Below are 26315 nucleotides of genomic sequence, written 5' to 3' on the forward strand. Positions count from 1 at the left end.
AATACTTCCTATATTTCGTCCTATCTCAGCCCCACTCAAACCTTCTATCTGGCTAAGATATGTAGATGATGTGTTCTCTATTTGGCCACATGGCCCAGACACGTTAGATTCCTTCCTTGGTCATCTCAATAGCCTACATCCAAGAATCCAGTTTACTATGGAAAAGGAAAAGAACAATTGTTTACCCTTCCTAGACACCTTAGTCACGCGCCTGCCTAATGATACACTTGCCTTCACTGTATACAGAAAACCCACACACACAGGCAGATACATTCACAAACTCTCCCACCACCACCCCTCACAACAATATGGCATCATTAAAACCCTTACCAAGAGAGCCCACAATCTTTGTTCCAGTGGAACCGCCCTCACTACTGAGCTTAACCACATACACAGAACTTTCCTCTCCAATGGCTACAGCGAACACAGTATCAAAAAAATAATCAATTCCTCCCCCATTCCCCGTCCCTCTCATCAACAAGAATTTAAAAATGCCATCACCATACCCTACATCCGTGGCACTTCGGAAAAAATAGCTAAGATACTAAAAAAGTATAACCTACACACAGCATATAAGCCCTACCGCAAACTGGCTACCCTTATCCGTTCTACGAAAGATCAGCTCCCTCCTCTCTCTCTGCCTGGAGTTTACAAAGTACCCTGTTCCTGTAAGCTTGCGTACTTTGGACAGACAGGCAGATCAGCATCCATCCGCCTAGAGGAACACAAGTCGTACATCGTTAAACACAACTATGGCCATTCAGGCTTGGCTGACCATGTTTTGGACACCACCCACAGAGTATCATGGAAAAAAACCACCATGCTCCACCACAGCAAATTCAAGAAAGAGAGACTTTTCTTAGAAGCAGCAGCAGCTCTCAAAAACCAACCAAATCTTAACAAATACGGTTGCATTAAGCTTCCGAAGATTTGGGAAACAGTCATCGCCAGAGGTCCCACCTTACATTCCAGGCCACCTACAACTGCCCTTAGAGGGCGCTCCACCTAGATAGGACTTTATTGTCACCCACGTGGTTGGCTTAGTATTGTAAGTTTTTGTGTGCATGTTACATTAATTGTCTTTGTAATTCCCGTAGATGTCCTAGTGACTAGGACGAAATATAGGAAGTATTAAATTCTATTTTAATTCTTTGTGAGTGCTGTAAAAAGTCCATTAAACCTCCAACATAAAGAAAACATCAAAAGACAATTTCAGGAAACCACAAAAAAACTAACACAAGAAAATGCAAAGGAAAATATTGGGTGAAAATAAGTTCATTCGGTTTATGCATTAGTACAAGATTACACCACTTCGCTTGTTGCTATTGTTGTGCTTTGCGCAGTTAAAAGGTGACATTTCACATAACCTTTCAGTGAATTTTCATTCAGCCTACTTTAGTTGATTGTGCATGTAACATATTTTTAGAAATGGAAGGAAATAACGTACATTACTGGCATAATTTGCTTTTATTTCAAAAAAAGGGCAAACAAGCTGCGGAGATCTATAAATAAATATGCAGCATATATGGGGATGGTGCCTTAACAGAATGAGTATGCCAAAAGTGGTTTGCCAAATTCCGTTCTAGAGATTTCGACATTAATGATGTGCCTCGCACCTGTCACCCGACTGAGGTTGATTCGAGTGGTGTGAAGCATATTGTCAACAAAAATCCATCACAAACAGTGCAGGAGATTGCTGCAGTACTGAACATATCTCCTACAAGTGTTGAAAACCATTTGCACAAGCTAGGATATGTTTCAAAACTCAATGTTTGGGTGCCGCATGAGTTGACCGAGTCCAATATGACTGCTCGCATATCCATTTGTGATTCGCTGCCATGTCACCAAGAAAATGACCATTTTTGAAGCGGATGATTACGGGAGATGAAAAATGGATCGTGTATGATAACGTGGTATGTAAAAGATCATGGGGGCACAAGAGATAAAACCACCGCAAACAACCTCGAAAGCGGGATTGCACCCAAAGAAGATCATGCTCTCTGTGTGGTGGGAGGTGTTGTCCACTACGAGGTGTTACCATCAGGCAGAATGATTGATTCAACTGTCTATTGCTCACAGTTAATGCGACTGGGCCGTGAAATTAGCACAAAACGTCCTGAATTGGCAAATCAGAAAGAAGCTGTCTTTCACCACGACAATGCCAGACATCACACATTAACAACAATGTGTAAATTGTTACGTCGTGGCTGGGATGTTCTGCCATATCCTCCATATTCGCTGGACCTGGCACACCTTCCGATTACCACTTATTCCGATCGCTGCAGAATTCTCTGAATAGAAAAACCTTCGCTAATGAGGAGGTTTTTCCATTCATAATATCAAAAGACAACTGGATCAGTTTTTCACCAGTAAACCTCAGGAGTTTTATGAATGCAGCATAATGAAGTTCGTGGACAGATGGCAAGAGGTCATTGATAAAGAGGGTCAATATATAACTGACTAGTATGTATTATATATATTAAATGTGTTTCATTCCACACTGAAAAACCGAACGAAGTTATTTGCCAACCCAATACAATAACGATAAGTGGAATCAAATAAAATACAATATCCTAAAAGCTAGTAACAAAATACTAGGAAGCGAAAAGCAAAATATAAGAAAACCATGGATAACTGAAGAAATATTAGATTTAATGGAAGAGGCTATACAAGAATACAGAAAAAGTAGAACACAAAGAAAAATACAAGAAATTAAAAAATCTGATAAGAAAATGTAAGCAAGCTAAAGAAGAATACCGCCATGAAGAATGTAAGAAGACAGAAGAACTGTTTAATAAAGGAAATCTACAAACAGCTTGGATTTAGAAAAAGCATTTGACAAAGTTAATTGGAGGATGATGTGGAATATTATGATGTCACATTGACTATAATGATAGAAGAGTAATTAAACAGATATATGCAAGACAAATGGGATACATAAGAACAAATAATAAGGAAGAAACCGTACATAACAGATGTGGAGTAAGACAAGGGTGCATATTATCACCCTTGCTCTTCACAATAGATATAATGAAAATGCCATCAGAGAAGTTAAAGAAAAAACAAGCAGTGGCATAAAGATTGGTGGAGAGGAAATATTTTGCCTCAGATTTGCAGATGATATTGCATTCATTAGCAAAAAGCAGAAGATAACGAAAAAAATTAATCAAAACAACAAATGAAATATTTAATAAATACTACATGAAAATAAATGGTGAAAAACTAAAATTCTATTGGCAAGAAAGAAACCAAAGATCATAAAACAAGTAAAGAATTACAAATACCTAGGAAGGAAAATCAAAAGACAAAGATAAGAATAGGCATAGCAAAAAAAACAATTCAATAAAATGGAAAAGGTATTAAAAGGAAACTTAAGTCGAAAAACAACTAAGGGAAAACTTATATATGGAATATAGCCCTTTATGGCAGCGAAACACAGACAATGGGAACAGGCGATTTAGAAGACTGGAGGAATTTGAAATGTGGTGTTGGAGATGAATGCAAAAGATAAAATGAACAGACAAAAAATCTAATGCAGAGGTGCTTAAGGAAGTAAATGAACCCAGAACACTGATAAAGACATTAATAACAAGAAGAAATAGAAGGATTGGACAATCTTATGACATGAAAGCCTGACGAGAAGAATAGAATAATAGAAGGCAAAATCAAAGGAAAAAGAGAAAGAGGAAGACAAAAAAAACAAAGCACTATTATTTTAAAAAACAACAATAGCACTAAAAACATACTACAAAATAAAGAGGAAAGCAAACAGAAGAGAAGATTGGAAGGAAATGCTGCTGAGCTACCAGTCATAAGACTGATGCAATAGAAGTTTAGAGTGTGTTCCCCATATATTCCTATATTATTATTAATTTTCATGTTTCCAGTTATTGCATTTAGGTATCCTGCTAATATTACATAACCATTTTTATTTTTATTTTATTATATATATTTCCTAACTGATTATAAAATTTAATATTATCATCTTCTCTTCCTTCTTCATTCTTCTTGTAGATAAACTTATCCGTTGGTTACACATGATTTTACATTTTTCAAGAAATGACAATGTATACTAAAATATTAATTAAACAACTTTAATCAATACCTTCCTATATTTTGGCAAATGTTACATAGCCATCTTATGGGAACATAAAACTATGATATGTGCACACAGGCACCAACAACGAGCAAATGAGGCTGAAGAAGGCAACTGAAGTTGGTCCTAGAGTCCTAAAGATCCCCCAAGCAATCACCCCATCCCCTCTCACAACAATATGGGATTATAAAAACCCTATATACAGGGCTAAATTAATCTGTTCAGATAACAATGCCCTAACTACTGATCTTACCATATCCTTAACACCTTCTTAACCAACGGCTACAACCCCAAAAAAAAACAGAAAATATCAAAACCAGTTCACCACAACACCCGCCCACTAAAACAATATATGACCTGACTAACTGTTACAAACCACATAAGAAATTGGCATTCCTTATCCGCTCACCAAAGACCAGCCACTTCCCCTAGACCTACCTGGAGTATACCAGATCCCTTGCAGTTGTGAGCTGTCCTACTACAGACAAACAGGCAAGACAGCAAATAACAAGATATCCAAACACAAAGACTACATCCAGTTTCTCCATTACAGCCACTCAGGACTTGCTGCCCATGCACTAGATACCCACCAAAGAATATGCTTTTGTACACCACAGCAAATATAAATATGAAAAATTATTCCTGGAATCTGTTTCAGCACTAAAAAAATTACCACACCTCAACAATTTTGGATGCATGAGACTGCCCAAATTTGGGAAGCTTGCATCCAAAGAACATCAGCCCAACAGCCAAGACAATCCAATTTAGCCAGCTAGGGACTTTAGGACTTGTTGAATTTTGAATGAATAAAATTCATTAGGAATTTATTCAATCACAATTCAACAAGTTAAACCCTGAAAAGATATGCTTGCATCCTAGTCATCATCATCATCAAATTCCTGAAGTGTATCCTCAAAGAGTGTACAGGATATGATAGCACTACATGAAAAATTTACATCGTTACTAACTTCCTACCTACAATTTTCCTCCAAATCAGTCTGTTACTTGTCAAGACTCCAACATTATCAGATCTTATGTTTCTAACATCTAAGGCACTTTGCACCGTATCAATCCACCTATATCTTGGTCTTCCTCTGGGTCGTTTTGCTGCTAACCTGGCAGAGAACACTTGTTTTGCTAAACTTTCCTAGCCCATCCTGTTTAAGTGACCATACCACCTAATATTAGCTCTGCTAACGCGTTCCCGAATGCTGACAATGTCAAGTTCTTTCCTGATATCCTCGTTTTTAATATAATATTGCCATTGATGCCATCTGTCCTGTAATCTTTCTCAGGAGTCTCATATCTGCGGTCTCTAGTCTTTAGTCAAGTGTTTTACTTCTTAACCAGCTCTCAGATCCATAAGTTAAAACTGGTTTGAACACTGTCTGTATACAGCTAATTTAATGTTCTGACTAATTTCTCTCTTATTCCATATGAATTTATTCAATTGACTGTCTACCATACCAGCTTTGTTGATTCTGTTGTCAATTTCCATATTTAATTTACCATCTTTAGTAAAAATCGTGCCTAAGTAGCTGAAATGTTTTACTTGCTTCTCCAGGTTCCCCGTTCACAACACAGTTGACATTTTCAACAATTCTGCCTATTTTCATTGTCTTTGTCTTTTTAATGCTGACGTTCATACCATATCTATTACAACAGTTATTCAATTTAGTCAGGGAATCTTGCAGACTTGTAGCATTATTTAGAAGTATAACATCGTCCGCATAAAGCAAAGAGCTGACATTAACATCTCCAATTTTGATATCATGTTTAATACCACTTTCCTTCATAATGTGATCCATATAGATAATGAATAACAGAGGGGATAATGTACATCCTTGTCTCATACCAGATTTAACAATGAACCATCTTCTGTACTTCCTTTAATCTTAACTGCTGACTTACAACTCAAACAAAGAATAAGTATTGCTTGATATAATGCCCCATTGATACCATATAACTGTAGCGTATTGAATAGCTTCTCTCTTGGCACCTTGTCATATGCCTTTTCCAAGTCGACAAAACTTAAATACAGATCTTTGTTATATTCCCATGCTTTCTCAACTATTTGTCATAAAGTGAATTTCTGATCCTGATAGCCCCTCTATTTGGCCTGAATCCAGCTTATTCTTCACCAAGCTTTTCTTCCACAATTCTTCTCAACGGTTTCTCAAGCATACTTGCATATATTTTACCAGGAACACTCAGTAGGGATATACCTCTGTAATTCTCACGTTCTGTTTTATTTCCTTTTTTATATATGGGTACTATGAGAGCTCTACTCCAATCATCGGGAATTCATCCTCTGTCCAGGCATTCTGAACTATGCAGTGCAGCCACTGTAAGACTTTTATACCACTATACTTCAGCATTTCTGGTTGAATATCATCTACTCCTGCTGCCTTTCCACATTTCAAGCCTTAGATGGCTTTTTCTACTCCAAGTATGGATATGTATTCCTGACTGCATGCCTGGTCAGTGTTTTTTACCACTGTGCTGTCATCACTGCTTGTTTCATTCAGCAGTTTTTCAAAGTAATTACTCCATACTTCAAGGATATCTTTTTCTCCTGTTTTCATGTCACCTTTATCATCTCTAAGTCCTTTTACAGCACTCTTTCCTCTATTCCTAAACTTCAACAACCTCCAGAATATCTTACCACCTTCTTGATATTTATTTTCTATTTTCTTGCCAAAGTCCTCCCATGACTTTTGTTTAGCTAGTTTTACACAGTGTTTCGCTTTCTTACATTTTTTTTCTCTGTATTCTCTAAGAGCAAAAGCTGACTTATTTGACAGGAACTTTTGGTATGCTTTCTTCTTTTCCTTCACTGCCTCTTTAACCTCCTGTGTCCATCAGGGAGTTCTGATTTTTCTATCCTTGCAGAAAACCTTACCACATGCCTCTCTGGCTGAATCAATCAAGGTTTTCTTCAAGGCTTGCTACTGAATCTCCAAGGTTTGGTTCCTGTTCTCAAACTCTTTCACTTTTTCTTCAATAATCTTTGTGTATTTTAGTCTACAGTTCACATCTGAGAGCTGCTCAACTTTTATTAGCTTTAAAACTTTCTTACATGTTATTCTTTTCAATATGAAATTCAATTTTATCCTGCTCAAGACTAAATAGTGATCACTTCCAATTTCAAATCCTCTGTACACTCTGGTGTCCTGCACCAGGGAGAAAACATCACTATTATGTGTTTAATACTATGGCTACTCCTTTTCCTTGATTGTCATTGCCTGAATATATATTTTGTATTTATTGCTCAGAAAGATCTCATTAGTTTTTGTCTTTTTTGTTTCAGTCACCCCTATTATGTCGATCTGTTACTTATCTAATTCTTCAGCTAGCTCCATTTCTTTGCCATTCAGGCTTCTTATGTTGATAGTAGCGATCTTTAACTCTGGTGATGTTGAGTTGGGGTGCGCTTTCAGATTTGTTCCAGCAGCTGCCGTGACGAAAACAACAGGGGCCTTGTTTAACTGGGCGACGCCCCAGCCATGTTGTCATGTTGTACCATCATTTTCTATATTGGTTTAAGCCAATAAGAATATAATTTGGTCAGCTAAATCCCAAATTGCCATCCCATCCTTGTTTGTTCAGTATCCAGGTAGATACCCAACAGGGTGCACCATGAGAAGGTGAGGATTGGACATTAGGTAAGAAGCCCTGGTCGGTTCTCTGCATTCCTATAAAGGCTATGTGGAGGTCTCCTCTCAGTTATATAGCTTTGACCCTTAAGCATCACCTAGATCCTTGCATCCTAGTATATATTATATATATACTGACAAATATAGGATACAGTGATTAAGAAGAAAAGTTGTGTATATTTTAGTGTAAAAGAATTTCTACTAGATTGTATATCTGATTGTGAAGTTTGGCAAATTTTATATTACTTGTTAAGATTGATACACAAAGAATTGCTATATAAATTGCACGTAACAAAGTGAGAACGCAAGGTCATAGTACAAGGGCAAACCATCGGATTATGAAGTTACCCCAAGCACGCATATGGCACGTGGAGACCTAAGCTGTTCGGAGAAGATGCTACGGAAGCAAGACCCACGTGTACAAATGAAAACGTGACAGGTGAACAGCTTAGGTTACAGAGCGTACTGGTAGTGGGGTTAGTATAAAGGGTTAGGACCCCCCCCTCCCCCCAATGAGGCTTTTTGGTGATTTTCTCTTCTTTATCATCTGGATGTGTAGTTCACAGGAGTTCTGCTCTGACTCCCGGGTAGTAGCAGTCGGAGATGCCGTATAGTAGTTGAAAAGGTTGCGGGTCTCAAGCCCTATGATGAAAGTATAGACGTTTTACACACATAGTAGGCAACTCATGGGAAAGCTCGACTCTGTAGCGTGCTATGCAAACGTAGAATCACCATTCGCCAAGAACGTTCTTGACATAGGCTCCATATACTAGCAATGTGTGGACCAACCAACAATCGCAGGAATCCCAGCCGTAGAACCGATGGAAAGGAAGTAGTTAAAGGAAAAAGAATCAGGAATCGCAGGGACAAGTATAAAGGATCAAGTACAGTATTGTAACCTTTTTGTCAAGTAATGTGTGTGAGGAAGAGAAATTAACTGTAATTTAAGAATTAAGGACTCTAATTAGAATAAGACAGGACTATAATGCTTTGATAACAATTAGAACCAGGGAAAAGGAATGTTTGTTCTTTACATGCGCTGATTGATTATTATTATGTTTTAAGAGGTATTGAAGTTTCTTTATTTCAGTAATTTAGTCAAAGTCTGAAGTTTCAATTTTGTTTTATGATCTAAGAATGCTAGATTATGATTCTTTTAGAGAAGTGTTTCTATGATATTCATATTTGTTTAAAATGTAAGTTATTTTGTTTAACATTCTAATAGTAATCATTGATTATTCTTTACACTGTATGACAACAGATATGATGAATAAACCTTTTCCAATATTTAATTTGATTGCCTGTGTCTAAGAATCCAATGCACCACTCATAAATTATTCGAATCTAAGCGGGAGAAAATAAACTATAGTTAAGGTCACGACTGCAAACAAAAGTCAATAGTGGGTACATCTGCAAGTTGACTTCTTGATTGGGAAACTCTTTTCTTAATCTAAGGGGTTCTGGGTGGTGCAGCAATAAAAAGCAAATTTTCCCAGAACTTTAAGAGAGACAAATTTCAGAGGCTTTGTTACCTGGGAATTGGCTCGTCCCTGAGGCAATTCCTTTGTGTTCTCAATAGTACCATGTGACATCCAAGGAAAGGTATACTGTACAACATATAGATATATAATAAGAAAATTAGGACACAACCGACTCTAGGACCAACTTCTTTTGCCTTCTTCAGCCTCATTTGCTCATTGTTAGTGCCTGTGTGCACATATCATAGTTTTATGTTCCCAGAAGATAACAATGTAACATTGCCGAAATATAGGAAGGTATTGATTAAAGTTTATAATTAATATTTTAGTATACACTGCCATTTCTTGAAAATTTTAAAGTCTTTTCCTTCTTCTGGAGCATATAAACCAATAATTGTTAAATAATCTCTTTCTATTTTTATTCTAGCTTCTATTATTTTCATTCCATAATTTATAATTAAATTATAAATTATGGAATGAAAAAGGCTATGGCTACACATATGAAGTTTACAGACCTAAGAAAAGTTCTGGATGAATCTGTAAAAATCATAAATTACATTAAAAGTGTTCTCCAAACGCAAGACTTTTCTCTGAACTTTGCAAAGAAATGGGAAGTAATCATACACAACTTCTTTTCCATACCAATTCATTGGCTTTCTAGTGGAAATTTCCTTACTAATTTATTTGAACTTCGAAATTAACTAAAAGTTTTTCTTGATGAGAATTCTGAATTGAATAAACATTTACATAACTGGGAATGGCTCAGCCAATTAGCATACCTGGCAGATATATTTACTGTATTAAATAATCTTAATTTGTCTTTATAAGACAAGGAAATTTCTATATTTCATGTCCAAGATAAAGTGAACACCACACTGGCAAAGATGAAGTTATAGCAAAAGTGGTTTGATGATGAAGAATTTCAAGCATTTCCATCTCTTCGTAAATTGCTAGCAAGTTAAAATGAACAAATCGATGATGTGAAAATTACTATCATACAGCATTTACAGAGCATACAAATGAATTTAGAAAAGTATTTCCTTGAACTGGACATTAATATTGAGTGAATAAGATACCCTTTCAATATCAACAAATCTACGCCAAAGAGTCTATCACCAATAGAAGAAGAACAACTTTTAGAACTAGCTTCTGATGGTTTCCTAAAAAATAAATACAATGAGAATACATCATCATCATTTTCGCTACAAATACAGAATGAATTTCCTGAATTAACAGATAAAGCTCTAAAGTGCATTTTACCATTTTCAAGTTCATATCTGTGCGAAGTTGGATTTTTGGCCCTTGTAGATATTAAGACGAAGAAGAGGAACCGCATCACAGATGTCAAACCGCATCCGAGATTGAAATTTACAACTATATAACCAAATTTTGCTGAAAGTTTAAGAGATTTCACTCCTCTCATTGTTGATAAATTATTTAAATTAAGTAAAAATTTATAGTATCTTTATAAATTTTGTTCCATTAAAAATAAATCTTTTTTTTTTTGTTTACATGTACATCTAAAATCAAATAAATAAACAATTACAGTGAATTATACTTTTTTATTATTTATTTATTGTTTATTATTATTATTATTTTGATAAGCGGTACTTGGTAATAATAAAAATTTAAGAAGGTTACATCTCTGAAGTTTCAGAAATACTGAATTAATACTGCAATGTATAGGCTAGGCTTATGTGAAGTAATCATATCAATTGCGCTAGTCTATCATAAAGAAATTATACTGCTGCTTCTTCGTTATCAATGCATGAATTGTTATACCTGCAAATAAATATGAATTTCTTTTTTGCATTATCTTTTCATTTTTGATGTCTAGTGTTAGTAATACATTTAACATCAACAGTGTTTCATATCATATAAGAAAATATTGATGTAGGTACTGACAGACATATGACTCATCTTGTAAACAGATGACGTAAACTTATGGTATCACTAAATACAGTACAGTACTGTAAATGTATTTTCACTTCCATATGATTTTCTTTAATAACATTTTCTGTTCTCTAGCTTACATTATTGTAAGAATATAGTACATATATATACATACCATATAAAATGTGTGTTAATCGACTGTTCATGTTATCAGTATGGCTTCCGGTCAACAATAGGCTATTAAGTAGTTAAGTTTTTGGGGAGTCAAAAGTTATATGTGGATTTTCGAAAAAGGCGGAAGGTTGGCACCCGTAATGCTCGCGTTGTCCAAGGATCAATTGTATATAGTTGTTTACGGTTTCTGTTTCACAGCCAGTGAAACAGAAAACAGCTGCATGCTTTTTGTAAAACCAAGGCTTAGAGTGTTTGGATGTTTTGTGTGGAGTGAAGGATAAAAGCAGAGTCATTCTAGTAAAGATATAGTCTGAGTATATGTTTGGATTAAGAGAACAAAAATAATGAGATTGTGCAAAATAGAAATTGCATACAGTTATCCCAAGTGGTACAGATAAAGGATCAAAAAACATGATGCCTAAGACTGGCTGGGTTAATGAGTAAAAAAGAATCATGGACAATCATAACAACGAGCTGACTTCTACAGCATATTTGAAGGGTGAGCTGATTAAAAAGGCACAGCTTGAGAATGCTGAGGATTATCTGGTATTACACTTGATAGTTAAACAATTTGCATTATATATTAAAATAGCAAATATTTCAGCTTGATCTGTGAAGTTACAGATGGGAAGTCAATTAAAAGTGTGGAAAATGAAAATCAACCTTCAGATATAATCAGAATAGTTACTGGAATTAAGAGAGAGCATTAAATACAACAAATGAGTAGTACTACAATTTAGTGATCTCTAGAATTTAGTAATCTCTGATGTGGTAGTGCATATGGTTAATGTATTCTGCTTCTTGTTTTTTTGTTGTAGTTTTGGTATTTAAGATTTTTTTCTTTTTTATGGATATAAATACATGATTTACTTCATAGAATTAAATAGACTGTTTACTTATGTAACTAAAACAGGTTAGATATGAAATTTTTTTTTATTTATTTTATTTATTTTTATTTATTTTTTTTTTGCATAAAATGTATTGCAAACTTCTATTTTATCCAGTAATTAAATGTTTCAATGGTAGTAAGTCAATTATATTTTTATAATATTGCTTTGATGTGATTCATAGCAGTTTATTCCTAAATAGATAGTAAAAACAAGTATAATACAATAGTAGAAATTACCTCTTGCTTTACATCTTCTCCATCCCAAATAATATCATCTTCCCACTGTACCTGATTTATCATTAAATATGCATCATCAGGAAATTCTCCAGTTATCAATTTCTCATACTCTGAATTAATAAGTACATCTTCAGGCTAAAAAAGAAGCATAAATAAATACATAATAAATAAGTTACCTATAGATATTCAGAACATAAACTAGTTTGAAAACCGTCTGTCTGCATTCCCTGAAATATGGAAGAGGATTTGTTTGAAAAATTACTCAGTTAAGGAAATTTTCTTCCAGCTTTTAATCATAGACTACTTTTTATCATAGACAAGTCTTTTTTTTAATTTCCTATCAGTTACAGTGACATGCTACTCAATGGAAAGAAAAACGTTTCACATCTATAAAAGATCATGTTAAATAGAAGTTATTTAAAGAAACAAGCTTTATTCTGTCTGATTGTTACATAGGAATCAAATGGTTTACAAGTATGAGAATAGAACCAAAAACAAGGGAAGTACACATAAGTGTTTTTGTTGACAAAAGTGATGATTATGTAATGTCATGGCAGTGGGAATACTCAAATTACTTATATTTAATCCCAAGGGATTTACAGGATAATATAATAGTATTAGATACTAGAGTTTACTATAATATTAACCTCTCATTAACAATTTTCCATTAGTTAGTCAATTATCTAACAGGATTCTAATACTGTCAAAACCTTATATTTCTGTTTTATAGGGAAAAGAAGAAAGCATATCAAAAGTTCCTGGCAAATAAGTCAGCCTGTGTTCTTAGAGAATACAGAGACAAATGTAAGAAACCTAAACACTGTGTAAAACTAGCTAAAAAGTCATGGAAGGACTTGGGAAAGAACATAGAAAATAAATATCAAGACGGTGGCAAAATATTCGGGAGGGTGTTGAAGAAGCTTAGAAATGGAGGAAAGAGTGCTGTAAAAGGAATCAGAGATGATAAAGGTGACATAAAAATGGGAGAAAAAGATATCCTTGAACTATGGAGTACTTACTTCGAAAAATTGCTAAATGAAACAAGTGGTGATTGCCCAGTGATAAAAAACACTCAACAGGCATACAGTCAGGAATACATATTCATACTTGAAGTAGAAAAAAAACCATCAAAGGCATGAAATGTGGAAAGGCAGCAGGAATAGATGATATTCAACTAGAAATGCTGAAGTATGGTGGTATAAAAGTCTTACAGTGGCTGCTGTATAGTTCAAAAGGCCTGGACAGAGGGACGAATTCCCGATGAATGGAGTAGAGCTCTCATAGTACCCATCTATAAAAAGGGAAATAAAACTGAATGTGACAATTACAGAGGTATTTCCTTATTGAGTGTTGTTGGTAAGATCTATGCAAGTATACTTGAAACGGTTGAGAAGAATTGTGGAAAAAAGCTTAGTGAAGAACAAGCTGGATTCAGGCCAAATACAGGCTGTCAGGATCAGATGTTCACTTTACGACAAATAGTTGAGAAATCATGGGAATATAACAAAGATCTCTATTTAAGTTTTGTCGATGTGGAAAAGGCATATGACAAGGTGCCAAGAGAAGCTATTCAATACACTAGATTTATATGGTGTAAATGAGGCATTATATCAAGCAATACTTAGTCTTTATTTGAGTTGTAAGTCAGCAGTTAGATTTGACACAAATACAGGAAGTTGGTTTGATGTTAAATCTGGTGTGAGCAAGGATATACATTATCCCCTCTATTATTCATTATCTGTATGGATCACATTATGAAGGAAAGTGGTATTAAACATGATATCACAATTGGAGATGTTAATGTCAGCTCTTTCCTTTATGCGGATGATGTTATACTTCTAAATAAATCCTACAAGTCTGCACGATTCCCTGACTAAATTGAATAACTGTTGTAATAGATATGGTATGAAAGTCAGCTATAAAAAGACAAAGACAATGAAAATAGGCAGAATTGTTGAAAATGTCAACTGTGTTGTTAACAGAGAACCTGTGGAACAAGTAAAACATTTCAGTTACTTAGGCACAATTTTTAGTGGACATGATAAATTAAATATGGAAATAGAAAACAGAATCAACAAAGCTAGTATGGTAGGAAGTCAATTGAATAAATTCATATGGAATAAGAGAGAAATTAGTCGGAACACTAAATCATATACAAGACAGTGTTCAAACCAGTTTTAACTTATGGATCTGAGAGCTGGGTCAGAAGTAAAACACTTGACCAAAGACTAGAGATTGCAGATATGAGAATCCTGAGAAAGATTAGAGGCATAAACAGATGGCATCAATGTCAATATCATATTAAAAACAAGGATAATAGGAAAGAACTTGACATTGTCAGCATCCAAGAATGTATTAGCAGAGCTAATCTCAGGTGATCACTTTAATAGAATGGGTGAGGAAAGATTAGCAAAACCAGTGTTCTCTTCCAGGTTGGCAGGAAAACTACCCAGAGGAAGACCAAGATATAGGTGGATTGATACGGTGCAAAGTGCCTTAGATGATAGAAACATAAGAGCTGATAATGTTGGAGTCTTGACAAGTAACAGACTGATTTGGAAGAAAATTTTAGACAGGTAATGATGTAAATTTTTCATGTAGTACTATCACATCATGTACACTCCCTTGAGGGTACGCTGCAGGAGTTTGATGATGATGATGACTGCGAGAGCTCTGCTCCAATCATCTGGAATACGATCTTCTGAATTATGCAATGCAGCCACACAAAACTTGTTGTACCTCCATATTTCAGCATTTCTGGCTGAATTTCATCTACTGCAGCTGCCTTTCAACATTTGGTTTTTGATGACTTTGTCTACTTCAAGTATGGAGATGTATTTCTGACTGCATTCCTGTTGGGAGTTTTCTATCATCATGTTGACAATGCTTGTTTCATTTAGCAGTATTTCATAGTAATCACTCCAGACATCTAGAATATCATAATCTCACCTCTATCATCTGATTCTTTCTGCAGTATGTTTTCCTCCATTTCTAAGTTTTTTCAATGGCCTCCAGAATATTTTACCACCTTTCTGATATTTATTTTCTATGTTCTTACCAAAGTCTTTCCATGACTTGTGTTTAGCTTGTTTTACACAGTGCTTTGCTTTCTTACATTTTTCTCTGTATTCTCTAAGAGCACAAGCTGATTTACTTGCAAGCAACTTATGATACTTTCTTCTTTACCTCACTGCCTCTTTATCTTTCTGCATCTACCATGGATTTCTGATTTTTCTATCCTTACAGACAGCCTCACCACATGCCTCTCTGGATGAATCAATGTTTTCTTTAGGATTTGTTATTGAATCTCCAAGGTTTGGTTCTTGTTTTCAAACTCTTTCTTTTTTTTCTCCAATGATGTTTTTGCATTTCAGTCTACAGTTCACCTCTGAAAGGTGCTCACACTTGATTAGTTTTAAAACCTTCATTTCATACATGCTCTTCTTTTTAATGTGAAATTCAGTTTTATCCTGGTCAAAACTAAATAGTGATCACTTCCTATTTCAAATCCTCTGTATGCTCTTATGTCCTGAACCATCGCTATGAATCATAACAAAGTCAATGAGTAAATATGAGACATTTTCTTTGGATTTATTGGACCATGATTTTTTATATAAATATATGTATATAATCGTCAAAGTACCTTGTGCTTTAAAAACAATGTACCTTGTGCTTCAAAATGAATAACCTAGATGGATATACAAAGCACAAGGTAGGTTGTCTTGAAAAATTTAAATGCAGAAAGGCAAGACTACTTAACCATCTAACTTTCCTTAAAAGATGCAGACAGTTTTCTATCATTCCAAAGTTCTTAATCATTTAAGAGCACATAAAATCTAAAAAAGTGAAACAGATTTACTACAAAACTTCTTTAGCCTTACTTCGGGAAAGAATCCAATATGTCAGATACGTACTGACTAAAATAGACCGTCAATGCCTAGATCTGTTCGATGATATTTCTAATAACATAGATAACACCACTTAGAATATAATTGATCGCATGGATACACAATAGCTACAGCAAAGCTTTTCAGTCTAGTAAGAATCTCGAATTAAAAAATTGGAGAACTTTATCAAAGAAAATACAACTCTAGACCATGTCTCTCAGATGATAAGATTATTTTCAACCTTTCAGACTACGTCTTAAAAAACAAGAATCAGATTTTAAAAAAAGGTTTCAATTTCTCAATAGCTCCTAATCACATCCCAAATATAAATTTAATAAGTAATATCGAAAAAGGTCTTTCTTCATTTTCAGAGCAAGTAGCTAATGACATAAGATTTACAAGTACAATCATACTCTCTACCGCAAAACCACTAAAACTTAATATCACACCCTCTTAAAAGAAAGCACTCTTAAACTTAAAAAAAAAAAGACATTATCGTTCTTAAACAAAGGAAACTCAACAGTTATTATAAACACCAAAGATTACATAATGAAGATCGATGCTTTAGTTTCTGACTCATCTACCTATCATATATTAGATGTAGATCCAACCATAAAAAATCACAAAGAGACCAATCTCTTAATATGCAATATGACTAGATGGCCTCAAGAATTACAAAGAAATTTAAAATCTCTATATCCATTACCACTATGCCTATATGGTGTACCAAAAGTCCATAAAGTCGGAGTTCCGCTTCGCTTAATCATGGACGGCAGAAATTCTCCTACATACCTACTAGCCAAACACCTAGCCAGTCTGTTTTAAGAGAAGATAAAGAAATCAACCTCATTCATAAAGAACTCTCAACATTTCGTTGAAAAACTAAAAAGTATCAATATATCCAATACAGATATACTTACAAGTCTAGACGCAGTGTCTTTATTCACGAACGTACCAGTCGAAGAAGTAATTAAGATCATAGAAGATCTCTTTCCAAACGACATTACGCAGCTATTCCGCTATCACCTAAAATCAAACTATTTTAAAGTAAACAACTTATTGTATCAACAACTGGAAGGCTTAGCCATGGGCAGTCCCCTGTCACCACCATCCGAGGATCTGTTCATGGAAAAATTAGAAAATGACATCCTATCAAAAATAACTCCAAAACCATCAGTCTGTTCATCAAAAAATTAAGTTCAAATTAGAGTTAGAAAACAAGCACCAATTATCTTTTTTTGGACATATTAGTAAAAAAAAAAAAAAAGGATAATGGACAAATCAAGTTCATAATCTACCGCAAACCTACAGACACTGGATGTTATCTTCATTTTAAATCTACTCATCATTATGCACAAAAACTTAGCATCATTCATATGCTCAAAAACAGAGCGAAAATTATCATCACAGAAGAAAAAGATCTACTTGACGAGCTCTCACTCATATCAAAAACTCTATCCAAAAATGGTTATCCACAAAATATAATTCAAAAGATTCCTTATAGAAACAGCCTACAGCGACAACCTCAAGTGATACAGTATACATCGTCCATCATCATAGCTTATGCAGGCTCAGTCTCCACCAAAATAGCAAAAATCAAGAAGTCTTCCAACATCAGGGTTACCTTTAAACTTATTTTAACTACACAGCACATGCTAAGATCTCCTAAGGACAGCATCGCTTTCTACAAATATGCAGGAATATACAACATCCCATGTTTCTGTGGACTGAATTATGTAGGCCAAACATCACGAAGCCTAGAAATCCAGAAAAAAGAACATATCGGAGATGTCAACAACAACAGGACAGACACCTCAAGATTAGCCCATCATTTCTCAATTTCGAACCATTCCATTGATTGGGACAACAGCTCCATGCCATACATTGAAGAAGATTTTGAATGTAGAAACTTTAAAGAAGCTGCAGTGATACTCCGTACAGGAGACAATCTCAATAGAAATCAAGGCATGATATTAAAAGACATTTGGAAAAGCTTAATAAATTCACTATGTTTAGCAGAACTGAATTACGCACAAAACTATAAAACGTGATCTACTAACAATGATAAATTCTCCACGCTTTATGCTCTTAATGTCGTGCTTCCTTTTCAATTTTTATAACTGATTTTAAGGTCATTACTGCATTCTTCTGTTGTAGCAGTTAATGTTACCATTCTTGTCCTGAAGAAGCCAGTACACCCAAGTTGGCAAAACTGGTTGACGATTGTATACATATATTTATATAAAAAAAATCATGGTCCAATAAAATCCAAAGAAAATGTGTCATATTTAGTAAAAAAAGGACCAAATATCAACAATTAAAAAATAAAATAAAATAGTCAATGAGAGTTTTCTTATATTTACATCTTCTCTCCATGTGAATTTGTGCACATTTTTATGTTGGAACATGGTGTTAGTAATAACTAATCCATGTCCTGAACAAAAGTAAAGAGGGCATTTACCATTATTATCATCTTTGTGCTTTTCTCCACATTTTCCCAAAACATTTCTATGTGTCTGGTAATAATTTCCTACTCTGCAGTTTAGATCTCCAACAGGAACTAACTTTTCCTTTTTCATTGACCCAGCTGATGCCTCAAAGCCTCCATTTCTTCCTTGGTAGAACCCTCTGGAACCCTAAGCACAAACAGTTATCACTGTCTAGTTCCCCATTTTGATATTTGCCCACATCACTCTTCTTTATATTGTCTGGAATTCAAGAAGTTTATCCTCGTATTTAGTGTTGAACACTATAGCTACTCCCTCTTTTCCCTGATTGTTATTGCCTGAATATAATATTTTGTATCTGTCACTCAGCAAGATCTCACCTGTTTTTGCCTTCTTTGTTTCATTCAAGTCTATTATGTCAATCTGGTACTTATCCAGTTCTTCTAGATTTATTTAGGAGTATAATGTCATCTGCATAAACTTTTCAGATTAACATCTCCAATTTTGATAATTAGCTTAATACTACTTTCCTTCATAATGTGTTGAATACAGATGATGAAAAAGAGTGGAGATAATATGTGCGCTTACATCACACCTGATTAAACAGCCAACCATCTTCCTGTACCTCCTTCAAATTCTAACTCTGACATAACTCAAACTACATGTTGCTCAAGATAATGCCTTATTTACAACATATAATTGTGGTTTTAAAAGCTTTTCTCTTAGTACCTTGTCATATGCCTTCTCAGAGCTATAAAAAGATACAGATGCATGTTATATTCCCATGATTTCTCAACTGTCTTAAATTGAAAATCTGATCCTGACAATATTTTGTCTGAATCCAGCTTACTCTTTTCCAAGCTACCCTTCCACAATTTTTCTTAGCCTTTTCTCAAGTGTACTTATAAAAATCCTACCTTAACAGGGAAATTCCTCAGTAATTCTCAAATTTTCCTTTTTTCATAGAAGAATACTATAAGAGCTTTACTCCAATCATCCAAAATTCAGCTAAAATAACTAATAATTATAAACAAATTAAAATTGGCACAATCCAATTAAATACTGTAGTATACATCCATATGTCTTATTCTTCTAGCACATTTACCCCTTAAGTATGTGCACAACTGTAATATAATATTGTCCTGAGCTTATTTTCACAATTCACTACATTAGCTTAGATATAATTAAATATCTAAAATATAATTAAAAACCTAAACATTTTCCATAATGAAAAGGCTTTTTAATACTGTTATTTAAAAAATAAAATTATTTTGCAAAGAAAAGTTAAAGACCAGATCATGTGACTGAAAAGCAAGTGACTCCACATGGAGTGCTACCTACTTTGTTTTTGTGAATTTGTCTTTCCTATTAACTTATTGTTTATGGATAATTGATATAAATCACCCTTCATTATTATTATTATGGCACCTCCAGGGAGTCCAAAGACTCATCAAGGGAGGACACCTACTCTACAACTCTGTCTCCACTAACTACAATGAACCGCAGCTACATCATCATCATCTAGACCAGTGCCATCTACCACCCACCAACCACCACTAGAATTTTCACAGACAGTCACAAACATTTAAACCTGCCGGGGGCAGGATTTAAACCAGCAGCCTTTTGGCTGGAGAGTGGATACACTAACCCACTCAGCCAACCAGGCATTTATTATAAACAATAAACAAATAAAAACACAAACTGAGTTGTATTGAGCTGTACTGTAGCATATATTTTAAACCCACATTAAAGGAAAGCCTGCCTGGTTGGCCAACTGGTTACAGCCTACCTGCTCTCCAACTAACCGGCTGCAGATTCAAATCCCACCATGGGTATGGATGTTTGTGATTCTCTTTAGTGAAAAATTAATGTCACTGCCCAGTGTGAAATCAACACTCCACTTATTAGAGGCCTGAAGTGACTTGAAAAAGTTCCATGTCTGAGCTCTAGAGCAGAATTTCCAGACTATGTAAAAAAAAAATAAAAAAATAAAAAAACATAAAAAATAAAACTGATAAAAATAGAAAAATCCTTAGTCCACCAATGGTACAAAATACAGTATAACCTTTCATGGGTGGGAATAACATATATATATAAAAAAAAAAACTGTATAATTATGTGAATGTATAATGAGAATTTAAGAATGCATTACTTTGTTTTGTCAACATAACATTTAGATTTTTTAATCTTTTTTTTTTTTTAAACATCACCTATAACAGCACATGAAATATACTGATTCTTTGAGCTAGTAAAATTTTTTTTATGGTTAGTGGATTTAAGTTGTCTTTCTGGAGCCCTGGAAGTAGTCTAATGGCACCACTTTCTAGTAATAAAGGACACCAGGTTTAGAACGGTTAAGGGGAAATATTCTGTGGGATAGAAGCTTGCACAAGATTACGGTCTGAGTTAACAAGAGGAGAGGTGACTTGCACATTACACCTGGAAGAAGACTGATTAGAGAATTAAGGGTATTGGGAGAGGAAGGAGAGCATCTAGTTGGCAGATGAATGATCTCCATTAGAGTACTGCTTATTGCAAATATTTCAGTATTCCTTTCATCTTGGTTGGTGAAAATGGAAAGGAGAAACCTACTGTTGTTGTGGATACTGAAGTCACTGAAGGAGAAAACTAAACTTCAGAAACCCATGCTTCAAGAACAAGAAGAGATCAGAATATGTTTTAGAATTTAGAGAATAATTTGAAAATGAATGCTACTGAAAACGGAATCTAAGATAGAGGAGGTCACAAAAACAAAGAATTCTAGATGTGTGTATTCTCTGAGAAGAAAATTGGATATCACAAAAGTACAAATACCTTGCGTCAGAAGAAATCAAAGAGTGCAGTTTGGACAGCTAATGACTGCAGTTGTATTAGTTGCATTTGAGGATTAATCAGTCAAAAAAAATAGTTCAGGTGAGGTCTAGTTGTTTGTAAATGATAAATATCATTTATATTAGCATATATGCCACAAATGTCGATTTTTTTTAATTTTAATTTTTATAATATGCAAAGCTAATAATAATGCAAAATACCTCTTGGATTTCTGCTCAGGACATAGACTGGTTATTACTAACACCATATTCCAACATAAAAATGTGCACAAATTCACATGGAGAGAAGACACAGGGAATAAGAAAAGTTATTGCTGATAGTGATGTTTCATTTCAGTGCAGGACACTAGAGTGTGCAGAGGTTTTGAAATTCGAAGTGATCAACGTTTAGCCTTGAGCAGGATAAAATTGAATTTCTTATTGAAAAGAACATGTAAGAAAGTTTTAAAGCGAATAAAAGTTGAGCAGCTCTCAGATGTGAACTGTAGACTAAAATACACAAACATTATTCAAAAAAAAAAAAAAAAAAAATGAAAGAGTTTAGCAACAGAAGTCCTGAAGAAAACACTGTTTGATTCAGCCAGAGAGGCATGTGGTGAGGTTGTCTCTAGGATAGAAAAATCAGAACTCCATTGTGGACACAGGAAGTTAAAGAGGCAGTGAAGGAAAAGAAGAAAGCATATCAAAAGTTCGTGGTGAATAAGTCAGCTTGTGCTCTTGGAGAATACAGAGACAAATGTAAAAAAGCTAAACACTGTGCAAAACTAGCTAAACAGAAGTCATGGTAAGACTGCTGTAAGAACATAGAAAATAAATATCAAGATGTCAAGATATTCTGGAGGTTGTTGATTTAGCTCAAAAATGGAGGAAAGAGTGCTGTAAAAGGAATTAGAGATGATAAAAAAAAAAGGGAGGACATGAAAACTGGAGTAAAAGATATCCTTGAAGTATGGAGTAATTACTTCAAAAAATTGCTAAATGAAACAAGCAGTGATAGCACAGTAGTAAAAAACACTCAACAGGCATGTAGTCAGGAATATATATCCATACTTGACGTAGAAAAAGCCATCAAAAGCCTGAGATGTGGAAAGGCAGCAGGGAGCAGGTGATATTCAACCAGAAATAAAAGTTGAGCACCATGGAGGTATAAAAGTCTTAGAATGGATGCATTGCATAGTTCAGAAGGCCATTGCATAGTTCAGAAGGCTCAAGTATGGAGGTATAAAAGTCTTAGAATGGATGCATTGCATAGTTCAGAAGGCCTGTATAGAGGGACGAATTCCAGATGATTGGAGTAGGAGCTCTCATAGTACCCATATATAAAAAGGGAAATAAAACAATGTGAGAATTACAGCGGTATTTCTCTACTGAATGTTCCTGGTAAGATTTATGCAAGCATACTTGAGAAAGATTGTGGAAGAAAAGCTTGGTGAAGAACAAGCTGGATTCAGGCCAAATGGTTGCTGTCAGGATTAGATTTTCACTTCACGACAAATAGTTGAGAAATCATGGGAATATAACAAAGATCTGTATTTAAGTTTTGTAGATCTGGAAAAAGCATATGACAAGGTGTCAAGAGAGAAGCTATTCAAAACACTCAATGGAACATTATAGCAAGCAATATTTATTCTTTATTTTTGAGTTGTAAGTCAGCAGTTAGAATTGAAGGAAGTACAGGAAGATGGTTTAATGTTAAATCTGATGTCAGACAAGGATGTACATTTTCCCCTCTGTTATTCATTATCTATATGGATCACATTATGAAGGAAGGTGGTATCAAATCTGAAATCAAAATTTGAGATGTTAATATGAGCTCTTTGCTTTATGAGGATGATGCTTCTAAATAAATCTGCTACAAGTCTGCAAGATTCTCTGACTAAATTGAATGACTGTTGGAATAGATATGGTATGTAGGTCAGCAATAACAAGACAATGAAAATAGGCAGAAGCATTGAAAATATCAACTGCATTGTGAATGGAGAACCTCTATAACAAGTAAAACATTTCAGCTAGTTAGGGACGATTTTTAGTGAAGATGGTAAATTAAATATGGACATATACAACAGAATCAACAAAGCTTGTATAGTAAGAAATCAACTGAATAAAATTTTATGGAATAGGAGAGGAATTAGTCAAAACACAAAATTAGCTGTATACAAGACAGTGTTAAACCAATTTTAACTTATGGATCTGAGAGCTGAGTCAGAAGTAAAACACTTGACCAAAGACTAGAGATATGAGTCCTGGGAAAGATTAGGGCATGAATAGATGGCATCAATGGCAATATCATATTAAAAAAGATGATATTAGGAAAGAACTTGACATTGTCAGCATCTATGAATGTATTAACATAGCTAATCTCAGGTGGTATGGCACCTAAACACAATGGGCTTGGAAAGATTAACAAAACAAGTGTTTTTTGGCAGGAAAAAGACCCACAGGAAGACCAAGATATAGGTATATTGAAAAAGTGCCTTAGAAGATAGAAATTTAAGATCTGATAATGTTAAAGATAACCAAGTAATTTTATAACCTTGGTTTTAATCCTTTTTTCCCAAGTAAGCAAACAGACAAATAAGTCAAGTTTCCGCCTGAACGTTGTTCAAGACTTATGGTGGTGGTGCAACACCAAAGCAACTCGTAGTAAAGATGGATTAAGTTCTGATCACTTTGCTTAGTATTTCCCATAAATGTAAAACATCTCCTAGGAGATGTATGATGTTATACATTATGGGTGGGGGGTCACTACCCAGACCGGTTTCAACCTTTATTGAGGTCTCATCAGTGATTAGGCAGACCCTGAAATGCCAAGGTTTAAGCAATACAGAGCTTATCAATTTTACCTATGCAAGTTACCACAAGGTGCTTTGACCTTATTAAGAATCTGCAGATGAGAGAAAGATGTGAAAAGTTTTTTACCTTGGGTATAATATATGTTAAAGATACCAAGTAATTTTATAACCTTGGTTTTAATCCTTTTTCCCAAGTAAGCAAACAGACAAGTAAGTCAAGTTTGCACCTGAACGTGGTTGAAGACTTATGGAAAGTGATCAGAACTTAACTCATCCTTAACCACCACCATAAGTCTCGAACCACATTCAGGCGCAAACTTGACTAACTTGTCTGTTTGTTTATTTGGGAAAAAGGATTAAAACCAAGGTTATAAAATTACTTGGTATCTTTAACATATATTATACTCAAGGTAAAAAACTTTTCACATCAAGATTTGATAATGTTGGAATCTTGACAGGTAACAGACTGAAAATTGTAGACATGAAGTTAGTAATGATGTAAATTTTTCATGTAGTACTATCATATCCTGTACACCCCTTCAGGGTATATGGCAGGAATTTGATGATGATGATGATATTTGTCAGTCTTGAAGGGGGGGGGGGAGGATCCTTTTAATCACAGTTGCTATTATTGTCTGTTGTACTTGTCACTTGTTTTAATGACTAGTTGTAAAGAGAGGAGTAGGATATGCAGTGAAACAAGATACTGTTGGATATGTGGCCTATACAGAGTGCCTAGTCTCAAACAAATCATCTGCATATTTAAACCAAACACCTTTAAGTTTCACTGCTTTCTTTTCTGACAAGAATCAAGTGAATACGTACAGCAACTATAAAAAGATCTAACTTCAATGAAAATTACATTCTTACATGACCCATCCACAGAATCTCAGAACTCATGGGTGACCATTCTACATATACACAATATTTTGATCTGTTAACTCTGTTTTCTGGCCAGTGTGTCCTGTTTTGCAGGAGATAATCCCAAGGGGAAACTACTCCATCTGTATGAGACCATCCAAACTCATCTTCAATTGTAAGAGAAAAAATGCCCATGATTCCTTATATTATGAGGAATCATAGGTAATGTTTTCCAATCTAAGAGTATGTATCTCATCATTCTTTCGACTGTTTACATAGCCACCTAAGGGAAACCATTTTGACATTTCAAAGATGTGAGCAGTTGGTTTGCAGAGATCACATATGCAGTTTGCTGTTTTGAATAATTCAAAACACTACTCTACTACACAAGGGAAATCCTAAAAAAAGCTATGAAGTTTCTTAACCAGTTTATGAGACTCTAGAGTATTGTGGAAACAAAGTAATGAAAGGAAAATACTAAGTCATGATTATTTCTATGCGAAACTTCATTATTTTCTGCATCCAAAGAAGGCAACTTTTCTAGCCATTCTTTTATGTGACTCCCTCCCACTTATCCTTTATATGACAGCCACTCATGAAAGGTTGTAAGCTTGAAGTATGTTAGTATCATGAGTGAGTTAAGGGGTTTTTTCATTTTTACATTTTTTTTTCAATATTTTATTAATATCATTTGTAATAAGGATGGAAGCAGTCATGTTGATATATATATATAAACTTTATTTTCATTTTTCTCGGTTTCTAGTCATTCAATTTTTTAAAAAAATTGTATATCAACTGAGTAAATTAATCTTCCTACATATATATTTATATTTATTTGTATGCAGATTGACTCAGTTTATGAACATGTTCAATAATATTTTAATGACAAACCACCAAGATAATAAAGTTTAATAAGGACAACTAGTTTCGTTGGTAAGCCAACTTCATTAATTTTTGATAGCTCTGTTGTTGTTAGTGTGTAAGGTTTCTGTCGGTCTTTTTTGTATATACCTTTGTACTTTGATACCTGATGAAGTTGTCTCACCAACAAAACTAGTTGTGTCCTTATTAAAC

At 34.5% G+C, this 26315-nt stretch overlaps 1 protein-coding gene across 1 annotated transcript in view; it reads right to left on the reverse strand.

Moving 5' to 3' along the window:
* The window catches only part of LOC150107421 (transcription initiation factor TFIID subunit 1-like), a 688572-nt gene that overhangs the window by 508193 nt on the left and 154064 nt on the right, over positions 1 to 26315 (reverse strand). Inside the window, exon 10 of the mRNA XM_090391849.1 lies at positions 12424 to 12558. Within this exon, the coding sequence (XP_090247975.1) occupies positions 12424 to 12558 (135 nt within the window). The remainder of the gene's footprint in view (positions 1 to 12423; positions 12559 to 26315) is intronic.

Source organism: Typopeltis vanoorti, chromosome 4 (genome assembly GCF_054136105.1).
Source record: "Typopeltis vanoorti isolate ZY-2024b chromosome 4, IOZ_Tvanoo_1.0, whole genome shotgun sequence".
NCBI lineage: Eukaryota > Metazoa > Arthropoda > Arachnida > Uropygi > Thelyphonidae > Typopeltis > Typopeltis vanoorti.